Here is a 14468-nt window from a genome sequence, read left to right as displayed (position 1 = left end):
TTCATTTCATAGTATTAATATATTGATATTTTAATTTGCTACCATTGTAGACCTATGGATGGTGGGAATTTCAAAATTAATGAATTGATAATTTTATTAGGAAAATTTATATTTCAGGTGCAGGTTAATGATTTTTATGGGGGACATTTGTGCTTGACTCTGAAATAATGTTGGAATCGATAAATAGTAGTGGTGGTTGTTATTTGAATTGAAATCATTTGAAGTTAAAGTGTGTAGTTCATATAGGCTACTGCAAGATTCTCCCCATAAACTGTGATATAATTTGAAAAAGTGATTCAACTCTTCCAATTTTGGATAGAATCATTTGAAATTTTAGGATAAGATTGATAATATGAACAGGAACGTTCATGATTTTTTTTTAACATTTTTCATACCGTAATCAAATACTATATATTTTTTTAATTTGAACGTCAGTAGCACATTAACACATTAGGATTCTTCCATAGGACAAAATGTCCTGGAAATTCACTTCTAGACCCGAATATGTCATGAAGAATACATTGCTTTGGGAAAATTGAAAATCTTCCAAAATTTTGAGTTTTCAACTGAATTTAAAATTACCACAAAACGTCTATATATCATTAACTGTGCATTGTAGTTGATTTTTGCAGGCAACCAAAAGTGCTGGAAATTCACTCCTGCACCCAAATTAATTAAATGAGAGCTTAAAGTGAGATTTTTTTGGAAAACTTAAAAAATTTTCCATCAAAAATTTAATTGGCATGAAATTTTTTTTTATCTTGATAACGGTGTGTTGTAGACAATTTTGCAAGAGATAGAAAGGGGTTGAAATTCGATTTTACATCCAAACTGTTGGTAAGAAAGCCTAAATTGAGAGTTGAAAAAATGTTTGATTTTCACTTTTTATTCACGTGAAAGAACGTGATTTTCACATTGTGTGTTGACATGGGTAATATCATCCTGAGAGCTCAGAAACCGGTCCTTATTTATATCAATGATGATTTAATATAGCCTAATCAATAGATGCTCATTGACTGTATTTACCATGATGTCTAGTTGTTTGTATTTACTTCTAATGATACCCATTCACTTTTATTGATATCACTGAAAGTTCAGTGATAACAATAGATTTTCATTGACTGTATTTACCATTATTTCTATTTATATCCATGAGCACCTATTGATATAACTGAATGTACAGTGATATCAATAGAAGTTCATCAACTGTATTCACCGTGATTTGCATTGATATCCATGAACTTCTATTGATTTCCATGAACATGTATTGATATCCATGAGCATAATTATATTGCTATCAATAGAGTTTCCCTATCGATTTCTATGGATCTCTTCCACTAGGGTAGAATTTTACATGTACAATTTTTATAAAATTCACTAAATCATATAAGAATATTGTTGGTTCAATAAGTAATAAATGAATTTGATAATGAAGGGTTAAGCCCATAGACAATATAATTTGAAGTTTAAAAAGTTCTTCCAAGTTTATAGATTTATTAAGGATGAGCATGTAGTGCTTCCACCCAAGGGTTGCCCAACTCAAGTTTGGACAGTGTAATGTCAGAATTTTTACAAACGATATACCAGTTTGTCTGAGGAAAATTGAGTCGAAGAGATTTTAAAATAATGATATTATAAATCACTCACATTCATATGGGCCCATAATATACGCGCACTCACTCATGAAGATTTGTTCACTGCATGGCTGGCATCTTTGGTCAGGCTGCATGGCATCATATTAGGCTTCATTATTTGGCTCGCGATTTTAATAATAATTAATAACTTCTTTTTAACTGAGACTTGGCAATCAAATCAAATTCTAACGTTACGGGAACTCTACATTAATTGAATTCAGCACTCTTACATTAAATTTAACAATGAAACATTTAAAACGACAAAAAATAACAAATAGGAGTTACAAACGACTCTCCATTAGTGAGCTCAGTTAATCTCTCTCTTTCTTCCTTCTTCTCTGAAATTGAGAAGCTAGGTTTGGGGAAGAAAAGGTCACATGACCAGTTAATGACCAATCACTGGTCAGAAAAACAAATCTACCAATAGAATGGCTACAAATGAAGAAATGAGCTCAGGTGTGCCATATAGAATAAATAAATAATTTTACAAATAAAAACGAGAAAGCAAGCAAAAACAAATATATAGGGGAACAATGAGCAGATTTTTCAGCAGGTCAGAGTGTACAATAAACAATATAATAAAATTGAAAATCGAAGCAAGCAGTCAACAACCAGGATCAGACATGCTGGCTATCAGCTGACTGATAAGGTAGCCGGCTCAGTTTGCATTGAGAAACTAACCCTTATTGTAAACAAACATTCATTATGCTGTTATAGGTTATTTGAAAACCATTTACAATTGTTTGTGAATCTGGATCTCAATAAAAGAATATATCATAGATTTGTTGTTATTTCAACAGCCAATAAAAGTGGGTAGTCGTAATTTTTAGCTTATTAGTATAGAAAGTTGCTTATCAAAGCTGTTTGGCGAATCACAACATATAAACATATAAACATATAAACATATAAACATATAAATATATAAACATATAAACATATAACATATAAACATATAACATATAACATATAAACATATAAACATATAAACATATAACATATAAACATATAAACATATAAACATATAAACATATATAAACATATAAACATATAAACATATAAACATATAAACATTCAAACATTTGAACATAAGAAATGCCAAACCGTCAACTTGAATGTTAGACCTCACTTCGCTAAGTCAATTATTCAAAGCATCCTTTTAATATTAATTTTCACACAACAAATGCCAAATGCTTTGGAGTAATTTTGAAGTGTGGATTGTTCACACTTGAGAATGATTTTGAAGAGTTGGAGGCATGTTGTGTGAGAATTGCCTACAAAGTGAACATTAAAGTTACTCATGTCTGGAAAAAATATGAAAGTGCACCATCTATGAAATGGGAAAGCTAATGAGAATTCCAATCACGATTAATGATCAATATTGATTGTTTTAGATGGAAAATTCAAACCATTTTCATATCATACTTCGAAAAACCGGGCTAAGTATGGATATGATTCAGTGCCAGAATATGAATTGGAATATATCAAAGTTCCGATATTTCTTTTGTCAGGAGAAAAGGATGGATTCAGTCCCGAAGAGGTGACCATATTACTGTTCATTGATAAAAATATTTATTATTAATGCTATCAATTGATTGTATAACTCTGATGGTAAAAAATAGCAATGAAGATAATATAAATGTCAGAAACTCTTCTTCGGTAGGTATATTTGCATTTAATTTAATTCCATGATTGTAAATATTTCCTGCTGTAAATTTTTGTTTCTTCGACTCTATTCTTGATAATCTGAACCCATTTACATTTTTCCCCTTTATAATCCAGTTTCTCCATACAAAGATCACTTGAAGATCCGCTGATCACTATTCTCATCCCAGTTTTCGCAATTCAATTTTTTTCAAATCTGTTTCTTCAGTGGAAAATGCTCAGTTTGATCCATAATATCGGGAATCGAGCTTTGCTCTGGAGTACAAGAACATAAAAATTTATTATGAGAGAAGAAATTATAGTAATATTCATAGTTCATACAGGAATGTTTTATCTAATCACAGTGAATTGAGATTAATTCCCAGAGAAATGCAAAAATCTCCGGCACAAAGGCATGGTTGCACAAAAGCTGGTTGAATTTTAATCCTGATTAATTCCACGTGAACCAAATCAGATAAGACCATTCAAAAAGATGGTTCTACTGGAATTAATCAGGATTAAAAATAACCCGGATTTTTTGCAACCGGCACTAAGTACCTGATTGAATGATTACAAAAGTTCAACAGCTGAGTCATAATTTTGACATGGTCCCACACACATGAACTCGCTCACTCACTTCCATCAACATACTACAAAATAATTATCATCAGCTGTTTTTCCAAGGATGAATGATAATTATCCGTACAATGTCCTTCAGCAAGTTTTCCCAGGGATGAGACCTAGTGCAATAAAATTTTTATATTATAAACCTACTATGTTCTGAATTTCTTGAGAATCATTAGAGCCATTTTTAGGATCTGGTGAAATACAAAAATATAAACAGAAATCACTTGTTCAACAGTATAGGATTAAGTCTATTATTGAGTCTCAATTACTAATGGAATGGAAATGAAAAAAGAACTTTCTTTGGTTAGGACTTCTATGTTCTTTCTACTTAATGTGTATCATGAGTCAACCAAAGACAGTTGTGACCATATGGTAATGCTAAGATAAACCACTTTCAATTGACATAATTTTTATTCATTTAATTTCAAAATAACAATATCAAATCTCACAATGATTGGGAGAGAACTAAAGCTGCATTTAAACCAGAGTAAATAGCATGAGTTATTAACTTGACTCAAAAAGAGTTTGACAAGTTAATAACTTGTTATTATCAAGATCTTGTAATCAATATAATAGACTTCCATATGATTTCATATAACGAGAGTATATTCATATGATAATTATAACAACCGGAATAAAAAGCCAAAAAATTGGGTGTGAGGCACTCACACAACTTTCCTTGCCGTTATGAAAATTGATCACCTGACGCTAGTGTTCCCGCGCATCTCAAGTCTACTATTCAAAGATTTGAGCCAGCTGGTGACAGGACAATAATGCTGGAGACACACGAGGTCTGCTCTCTTCATAGTGAATCATTTAATAGAATCAACAGTTGCCAACAGTTTGCAATCAGATAATCACATTTTCTTGAATTTTGAGCTTATTTTTGATTTTGGGTGAAAATGTTACTGGACATTTATGTAGAGATTCTCATGCTCAATCTTTTTACTTGAAATTTTTTGTTTGAATTGTATCTGGAGCCTGATAATTGAGAATCTCAAATCAAACTTTGCATAGATGGGGCGGAGCTCCTGAAATTTTTACAGATATGGGACTCGTGGCAGTTGATAGAGCTTATTGATGACTATTTCAGGAATAACTTCAATCAAAATCGTTGGTGCCGTTTTCGAGAAAATCGCGAAAAACCCTGTTTTTGACAACATTCTCGCCATTTCAGCCGCCATCTTGAATCACATTTGATTCAAATTGTTTATGTCGGATCCTTATATTGTAAGGACATTACGATCCAAATTTCAAGTAATTCCGTTGATTGGGAGATGAGATATCATGTAGGCTACACATACGAACATACGCACATACACTCATACACACACACACACACACACACACACCACACACACACACACACACCACACACACACACACACCACACACACACACACACCACACACACACACAACACACACACACACCACACCACACACACACACACACACACCACACACACACACACACACACACACACCACACACCACACACACACACACACACACACAACACACACACACACACACACACCACACACACACCACACACAACACACACACACACAACACCACACACACACACAACACACACACACACACCACACACACACACACACACACACACACACACACACACACACACACACACACACATACAATCCAATAATATTCAAAAACAACTTTTCTGGATTCAGGGGATCTTGAAACGTATAGAAATTTAGAAATTGGGGTACCTTAATTTTTTTTTCGGAAAGCGATACTTCCCTTACCTATGGTAATAGGACAAGGAAAGTAAAAATTGTCTTCAAAGTACTTTAGATTGGAACAGGTGTTACCATTAGCATGATGATCTTCATCTGATCTAATGTAAACAAATTATAATGTGTTTACACCAGACTTGATATCAAACGTTTTTTTTTTTTAACATATGTTAATAACTTTTTCTTTTGGCTGCTAATTTTATTATCAAGAAAAGTTAATAACTTTGTCAAGTGTTTCATCTGCAGCTGTAGTTATTATGGAACACCTGTTTGTTGTGGAGTAGGGATGCTTGGCGAGGGGGTTGCGGGGAAGATAGAAACCTGTTATTAAAAAATGTTAAGGCGATAAAAGATGCTTTTGTTATTAACATAACACATTTCCTTTGATATTTACCAACTCTTGATAGATAACATAAGTAGTATAGTAATGGGGAGTCTGGTGCACTGCGCCAGAATTCTCCACCTAACCTAACCTAACTTAGGAAAAAATTTTCAACCCAACCTAACCTAACCTAACCTAAGGTCAAGGTCAAGGTTGAGGTCAAGGTCAAGGTCGAGGTCAAATTATCAAAAACTGAGAAAAAAAAAACTTAGAAAGAAAAAAAAACTTGGGGAAAAAAAATTATTGATGAAAAATCGAAAATGATGAAAATTAAAGGAGAAAAATTATGAAAAATCAAAAATGAATAGAAATTGAAAAATACAAACAAAATTTATAATGAAAACTCAGCAATTAATAAAAATAAATCAGAAGGTCTTCCACCCACTCTGGAGTGTATATATAGTGTTCACAACAGTGGGGGGACCATCAGTGTTCAATCAAGAGCCATACAAGACACATCTGTTCAGTTCTAGAACGGGGCGTTTCAGCACACAGCCATACACTTCCCTTTGTGAAAAGGTATCCTAGGACACATGGCCACCGTTTTGACCTTCAATTGTATAAAAAAGGTTAGTACACAAGTTTTTTTTATATGTTTTGGAAAGAAAAGATGAAATTCGTCTTATTCTACTTATGAAAATCAATATTTATATAAATAATTCAGTCTTTATACCTGTTGAGCTCTATAAACAAAATGTCAGCAGATTCATATGATTATTTCAAGTATGTCACCTCATAATGTAATGCATAATATATTTCGTGAATAAGTATGTTTCTGTCTGTGGAGCTCTATGAACAATCAGTCAACAGATCAATATGATTGTAGACAATGAACTATGATTAGGTTAGGTCTGCAGAAGTTACTAGTAACTTCTTCTGACCTAACCTTTCAATGATTTCAAGTATGTCACCTCATAATGTTATGCATGATATATTTTATGAATAAGTATGTTTCTGTATGTGGGGCTCTATAAACAATATGTCGACAATTGTAGACAATGAACTGTGGTTAGGTTAGGTCTGCTGAAGTTACTAGTAACTTCTTCCGACCTGACCTAACCTCAAAATATTGATTTCAGTAGCATAAATATATATATATATAGTAATTGTGTGCTAAACATATAGATTGAGTGCAAGATATGTCATTCAAGATGACTGTGTCACTTGTGATGATTCTTTTGAGTAAATCTCATGAAAGGAGAGAATTAACTGTAAAACCCTTATAAAATAGAAGGTTTGCCAAACAAACAGTTAGTACCCGAGCGATAAGGCTCACTCATCAAATCTGAGTATAAGATAAGAGTAAAGTTTTGTACTACACATTTTCACAAAGAATTATTTAACAAAATTATAATTTTTTTGCCAATAAAGTACAAATCATTTATGAATTGTCACGTGCTTTAAATTCTCAGCTCTGAATTTATTGTCTAAATTTAATATTTTCCAAATTTCGCTTAGTGGTTTTATGTTTTGTTTCAGTATTGAATATGTTTGGACTTTTCAAAATCAAAATGAACTCTTTTTCGAAGTGAAAAGTGTAAATTTAATGTACCGTGCTCACTATATAACCTTAGTGTCCGGTTTCCCATTACAGAACTTTGGAATATATATGGCGAGGTGGAACTACCCTTGGGTATCCCCACCATTCAAAGCCATATGCTGATAATAATGATCTATGAATTGCTCATTGAACTTTTGGAGGTTACACTTTTGTTTACAATTGATCAGATGTTCTGTAACAGCTCAGACACAGCTGGCTGACTCAATATTATCAATGTCATGCCAGGTTTTAATGCAAGCTATAATATCATTTCTAAAATTAAGAACTATTGAAAAAGGATAATGAATTCCAATAAAAAAATAGAATGTATGTATTATTGTTTAAATTATTTATTGATCATTACTCATTTATTATGTAATATATTTACATAATTATATATGTAATTATTCATTACTCACGAAATTACATTATGATGTTGTCACAAAGTGAATTTTTGTGACGGATGGAGAGCCGTCGTCCAGCGTAATATAGCGAATTTATTCTGTTTTAGAATAGGAATAGGATCGACTGCCGGATATATTTTGTTAGATTTGTAGTCGTATATGCATTATCACCATCGTCGCCAATCCCTATGAATCAGCAGCAGTCGTATCATCAAAACGATAAGCGGCTACCGAGTCGGGTTGGTATCACTCTTCATGAAATTTCTGGAATAGAAATATTGTTTACCGGCCTGAATTAGTGTAGCAATTACTATCATTGTCATCATTTGCTGCACCCTTAACATCAGGAGCAGCTGAGTCAAACCCTGTCACATGACCAGTGGCGTGATCGTCTTTTCAGGCTCTCATTGGTCAGGAAGCTCTTTTCCCCCGGCCTCCTAATTTTCAGCGACCCGGTGCAGCTTCTAGAAGACCTGGGAGAGAGCAGTTGCTCGGTGAACGGGTTTGTGTATGGCTGCGTTCCGAGCGGCGCTCCTAATAGTGGTGTACTAGAGGGTTAATATTCTATTCTGTATTTTAGTGAATGGAATATTGTATGTCGAATTGCCGACTGTATTTGAAGATAGAACTTCCTGGGGGATTTTCTTTCTTGTCGGTTAATTTTCCTAAATTCGTATCACTGGGGGTGAACGAGTTATCCTTGGTTTTGAAACCTGTAAGGGATCTCAAGTTTGTGCTACAAATAGTTGAGTGGGGAATTTAGCTAGGCTCTTATAGCGGTTTATTTTTCAGGGCTTAATTCTTAAGCCTCGACTCTGTCGCTTCACGACGTTTTTAACTTATAATACGGGAAGTGAGGATCGGTTTGCTATTCTCCGTATCAGTATCCACGTCAATTCAGGTAATTGTATGTCAGGACTGGTAGTCCGTATACTTTTCATTCTCTGTATTAGGGTGGCCCTTAGTTTAAAGAGTAATTTTTCTCCATTGAATTTTCATTCTTGTAGGGAAATTCCTGTCCTTTTTAAGAATAGTTTTTCTCAATTAATTTTTATTCTTGTGGGAAAATCCCGGTTCCTTTTGAGAAAAGTTTTCTCGATTAATTTTTATCCTTGTAGAGAGATTATTATCATTTATGGTAAATTTTCCTTGCTTAGTTCTCATACTATAGAGTGGCCTGCATTCTAAATTCGCTTAGCAGTTTCTGACTTGCTGTAATACCTAGTAGGAAAATTCCAATCATTTCCTAGAGAACTCAGGTACAGCTTGAGTTCGTCCCTGTCGAAGTTGGTAGACTGCGACGTCCTTTCTCTTTCTTTCTCTTCACTTTCCCTATTCTTAAATCCTTCTAGCTCTCAGGTACAGCTTGAGGACTTCCTCGCCGAAGTTTCTAGACTGCGGCATCCTTCTCTTTCTTTCTCTTAATTCTTCCTGTGTTAAAATCCTTCCTGATCTCAGTTCCAGATTCGAGATCGTCCTAGTCGCGGGTTTTCGAACCCGCGAATCCTTTCTAAAATTCTTAGAAACCTGTCTTCTTTAATAGCAAATATTATTTGCTGGCTTTACCTGTGGAAAATTCACGAATTTTCCTGTGATCTCAGTTGCAGATTAGAGATCGATCTTGCGGTAGTCCTTAGACTGGCAATTACTTGGAAAAGTCTATTGAAATCTTTTCCTGAATTAGGAGTCTCTGACTCGATATTTTCCTTGTGGAAAATCCTGGAAAAATCCTTTCCTACCCTGACAACGACAGACTGTTGTCTTCCCGGTATTATTCTACAGACTGTGTCTGTGAAAAATCTTTTTTATCCTCTCATAATAGTCGACATACTGACTATTAATTCAAAAGCGTTTCAGACGATTGAGAGTGATTCCCATACCCTTAAGGGCAGTTACAGATTGGCCCTCAATAACCGGCGCGCTGTCATCAGATTAGCGCGGAAATCCTGTTTAGCAGTTTCAGAATTGCTGAAAATCCTTTCGCAGCTGCAGGCTTGCGATTCAGAAATCCAACACCTAAAACCTTATCCTCTAAACTTTAATTACCACATAATTGAAATTGATATACTGTATTTAGCTAGCAGGTCCAGCTTGCTGAGAGCTAGAGCGCAATTCTCAGATTGTGGATTATTGAGCAGATATTTATTTGCTGTAGAGAATAATAATCTTATTATTGATTCTCTGTTCCCTATACCCTATACCGTATACCTCATACCCTGCACCCTATTCTCTATAGCTTACACCCTTTACCGTGCCCTATTTAACCACATCCCAAATACTACTAATAACTCCATAGTTCCGTCATACCTTTACCCCATAACTCTCACCTTAAACCCCATAGAAAAACCACATCCCGGGCTTGCAGGTACAGCTTGCTCGCCGTCAACTCGCAGTTGGTTCAGATTGCATACTACCTTTATAAATAGAATTATTGGTAGGGATCTGATAGTCACATCCGTCTCCTTGTATAGGGTTATCTTAATCTCCCTTAACACCCACCCTGTATTCCAAAGGCCGAGGGCCGAATCGGCCAGAAACGGCACGGGCAAACACTCTTCCCCTGAAAGTAAAAATCTCGCGAAAGAAGCAGAGGGTAAAGAATCAGGATAGAGGGAGAAGTGTAGGTCCGGTAACTCCACCTGTCAGTACGGCTACTGACCACGACCCATATCCGACTGTAGCTAGTCCGCGTTGTAGCAATACTTCGCAATTATTGGGAAACCTAGAGGGTGGAATAGGTCATACTAATAAAACTGACGTCTCCCATCGTGGGGCTAAGACGTCTGGCGCCCAAGAAAATCGCGAAGAGGGTTCAGGTGAATCCCAATCCGCGATGAGTGTACACGGAGAAGAGACTACTCATCAGGATGATGAAGTCGTACAGGCGGTCCGCCGGGAGGACCTCGCGGAACGCGAAGCCGACCCCAGAGTGTCGTGGGTGTATCGGCTGAATAAGGAGGAAGCGGTCGGCTACCTAGAGAGTCTCGGCCTGTCGGCAGCGGGGACTGTGAAGGAGCTGAGGAGGAGGATGGTCGAGCACCTTCGATCCCAGACCGCTGCTGCCTTTCAACCAGGTACAGGGCCTGCACTGTCCCGCTCTTCAGGCACGTATAGTCAGGGAGAAGTCTGTGACAAGGTAAGAAGTTGGAATTTACATTTTGATGGTGTATCGGATGCTCCCAGTTTCATCGAGAGGCTCGCGGAACTCCAGGGCGCATATGGGATCTCTGGGGAGCAATCTCTTATAGCCCTGCCGGAGCTGATGGAGGGAGGGGCCCTGCTTTGGATGCGGAATCGTCGCTCCCAGTGGAGGACGTGGGCTGATTTTGTAGAGGCATTTAAACTCCGTTATTATCCTCATTTTTATAGTAACGACCTTGAGAGTCAGATCATTGCAAGGAAGCAGAGGGAGGGCGAACCGGCTGATGAGTATGCCGAAGCCTTGCTTACCTTGATGAGACAGTTAGGTAGTTATGAGGGGGATATGACGTTCCAAAGATTGTATTTGAATTTATTACCGAGGTATAAATTATATGTTCGTAGTGTAGGGGTTAAAAATGTAGATGAGTTGTTAGATGTAACCAGAGAGTATGAGGCGATTCGTGCTGAAGAGAGAAACGGGAGGTTATCTCTGAAAAAAACGAAAAGTGAAGAACAAAAACGGAGTGATTTTCAGCCTAAGGCTACGTCGAAAACGCGAGAAAATAGGGTAGGAGAAATCCAAGAGCCTAAGTGTTGGAATTGTAATAAAGTGGGGCATTGGAAGTCGAATTGTCCCGAAATTTCTAGTTGTCAAAAGTGTAAAAAAAATGTTTGATTATTGTAAATGTGTCTCACAAACCAATAAGATATCAGGAATCGCTGTAGTGAAGTCATCACATGTTTTAGATACGAGATCAATGTTGGGGGATGAGCGCATTTTTATTGATGTAGAAATTGCAGGGAAAAAATTTATTGCACTGTTAGATATGGGAGTAGAGGTATCCTGTATTAGCGGAAAAGCTCTTAAAGTGTTAGAGCAAGTAGGGTGTGTTAGAAAAGAAAATTGTAGTCATCATGAAATATTAACTAATGGGAAGTGTAATAATTTTTCCACAAAAATTATAACTTATTTAAAAGTAGAAAATATTTTAGTTTCATTTCAACCGGTAGTTGTAGAGGGGCTTTCCCACGATGTGTCATTGGGTATGTCATTTATGAAGCATCATAATATGAATATTCAAATGCGTAATAGAATTGTAGAGTGGGAGCCTAGTATAGTTGATAGCGGAGTAACAGGTAGCTCAAAAGGTGAAGAGATGTCTAAGTCTTGTATCTCAAAAGTTGCTACAGTAGCTAGCGAGAGACGGGAGAGTGAGAGTGATGGAGATGGGATTTATGTCCATGTGGGAGTAGGTGGAATGGATCTCAATGCTTCAATTGATATGACGACAGATAGAACATTTATCTCTTCTGAAGTAGCCAACCGTCTTGGAGTAGAGGGGGAGCCCATATTACCGGTTATCGTTTGTGGGAAAAATTATAATTGGAAGGTATCTATCACACCTGATATAAAATCGCGAATGGTTCTAGGATTGAAAAATCTCCGTGATATGAGAGCTGTGATAGAGTTACAGCCTCATGGTATTCGCTTGAGGAGTAGGGATGATGAGGGTAGATTATCAGTTGTCTCCGGGATGGAGAAGGTAGATAAATCCCCTGTAAGAAAACTTGAAAAGTTTTCACCTATCTCTGAACAAGCTCCTGTAAGCGGGAAAAAAGTAAAGCTCCACAAGAGGGTTGAACCTATTAGACTATATCCCTGTCCTAAAAATATAGAGAAGCAGGGGAATGTTTTAAATATTAAGAATAGGCAGGATAAAGTTGTGGTACGGGATGTACTGTCACGATTTTCTCATAGAGAGGGGAGCGAGTTGAATAGAGCTAATGCAGGTTGTAGTGCAACTCATTCAATTGAAAATCGCTGTAGCGGTAGCGAATTTAGTGGGAAAGGAGAATTGAAAACCCGATCCGAGATAAGGAGATCAGGAGTGAATGATCTTGATAACAATTCATTGTATTCCAGCCGTCAACAGTACAGGGGCCGATGGAGAAGAGTGAAAGAGATAGGTAGTATTGCTGATGGGTGGAGCGGTTTGCCAAATGTGCGTTTCAAGGTGCTCGAGGGTAGCAACGGTACTATAGGTAGACTCCTAATGTATTCCATATGAGGGGTGGTTGTTCTCTCTTCTTCTTTCATCTTTTCTTTTCATTCTTTACAGGTGCTGCGCCGCCGTTTTACTTTTCCTTTCCTTTCAGATTATTATACAGCTGCTTTCAGCCAGGGGCTGTTGTTATCGGTGTTATCGGTAGATAACAAGCGATGAGGTCTATTGCTAATTGCTGTTATAATAGTTGGAGCAACAGGTTGTTTCTTTTTCAGCGTGAGGTGATGCTTATCTTGTGGCTTTGAGAAGCCTGACCTACTGCACTAATTATTCTTTTTCTTTTCAGCTAGACACTCTTCTTTCATCTCTCTCTTTATTCATTCTGTTATCTTCTCTCTTTCACTTCCTTCTTGTTTTCTTGAGTGCTGTACTTCAGGTGTGTGATCATGGGTTCAATGCTGAGTCAACCGGTACCTTGGATGCTGTATTTTCTTCTCATCGCCAACCCCCCCCCTCCTTAGTAGGAGTGGGGTGTCACAAAGTGAATTTTCGTGACGGATGGAGAGCCGTCGTCCAGCGTAATTTAGCGAATTTATTCTGTTTTAGAATAGGAATAGGATCGACTGCCGGATATATTTTGTTAGATTTGTAGTCGTATATGCATTATCACCATCGTCGCCAATCCCTATGAGTCAGCAGCAGTCGTATCATCAAAACGATAAGCGGCTACCGAGTCGGGTTGGTATCACTCTTCATGAAATTTCTGGAATAGAAATATTGTTTACTGGCCTGAATTAGTGTAGCAATTACTATCATTGTCATCATTTACTGCACCCTTAACATCAGGAGCAGCTGAGTCAAACCCTGTCACATGACCAGTGGCGTGATCGTCTTTTCAGGCTCTCATTGGTCAGGAAGCTCTTTTCCCCCGGCCACCTAATTTTCAGCGACCCGGTGCAGCTTCTAGAAGACCTGGGAGAGAGCAGTTGTTCGGTGAACGGGTTTGTGTACGGCTGCGTTCCGAGCGGCGCTCCTAATAGTGGTGTACTAGAGGGTTAATATTCTATTCTGTATTTTAGTGAATGGAATATTGTATGTCGAATTGCCGACTGTATTTGAAGATAGAACTTCCTGGGGGATTTTCTTTCTTGTCGGTTATTTTTCCTAAATTCGTATCACTGGGGGTGAACGAGTTATCCTTGGTTTTGAAACCTGAAAGGGATCTCAAGTTTGTGCTACAAATAGTTGAGTGGGGAATTTAGCTAGGCTCTTATAGCGGTTTATTTTTGAGGGCTTAATTCTTAAGCCTCGACTCTGTCGCTTCA

General features: G+C 37.0%; 1 protein-coding gene across 3 annotated transcripts in view; it reads left to right on the top strand.

Moving 5' to 3' along the window:
- Positions 1 to 14468, top strand: part of LOC111053818 (gastric triacylglycerol lipase) — a 292286-nt gene that overhangs the window by 144687 nt on the left and 133131 nt on the right. The window contains exon 7 of one of the 3 annotated variants that reach the window (XM_039425919.1): positions 3026 to 3171. The exons of the other annotated variants lie outside the window; for them this stretch is intronic. Coding sequence (XP_039281853.1) covers positions 3026 to 3171 — 146 coding nt within the window. The remainder of the gene's footprint in view (positions 1 to 3025; positions 3172 to 14468) is intronic. 3 annotated transcript variants of the gene reach the window in all.

Source organism: Nilaparvata lugens, chromosome 4 (genome assembly GCF_014356525.2).
Source record: "Nilaparvata lugens isolate BPH chromosome 4, ASM1435652v1, whole genome shotgun sequence".
Lineage (NCBI taxonomy): Eukaryota > Metazoa > Arthropoda > Insecta > Hemiptera > Delphacidae > Nilaparvata > Nilaparvata lugens.
This window is presented reverse-complemented; position numbering and strand designations above follow the sequence as displayed.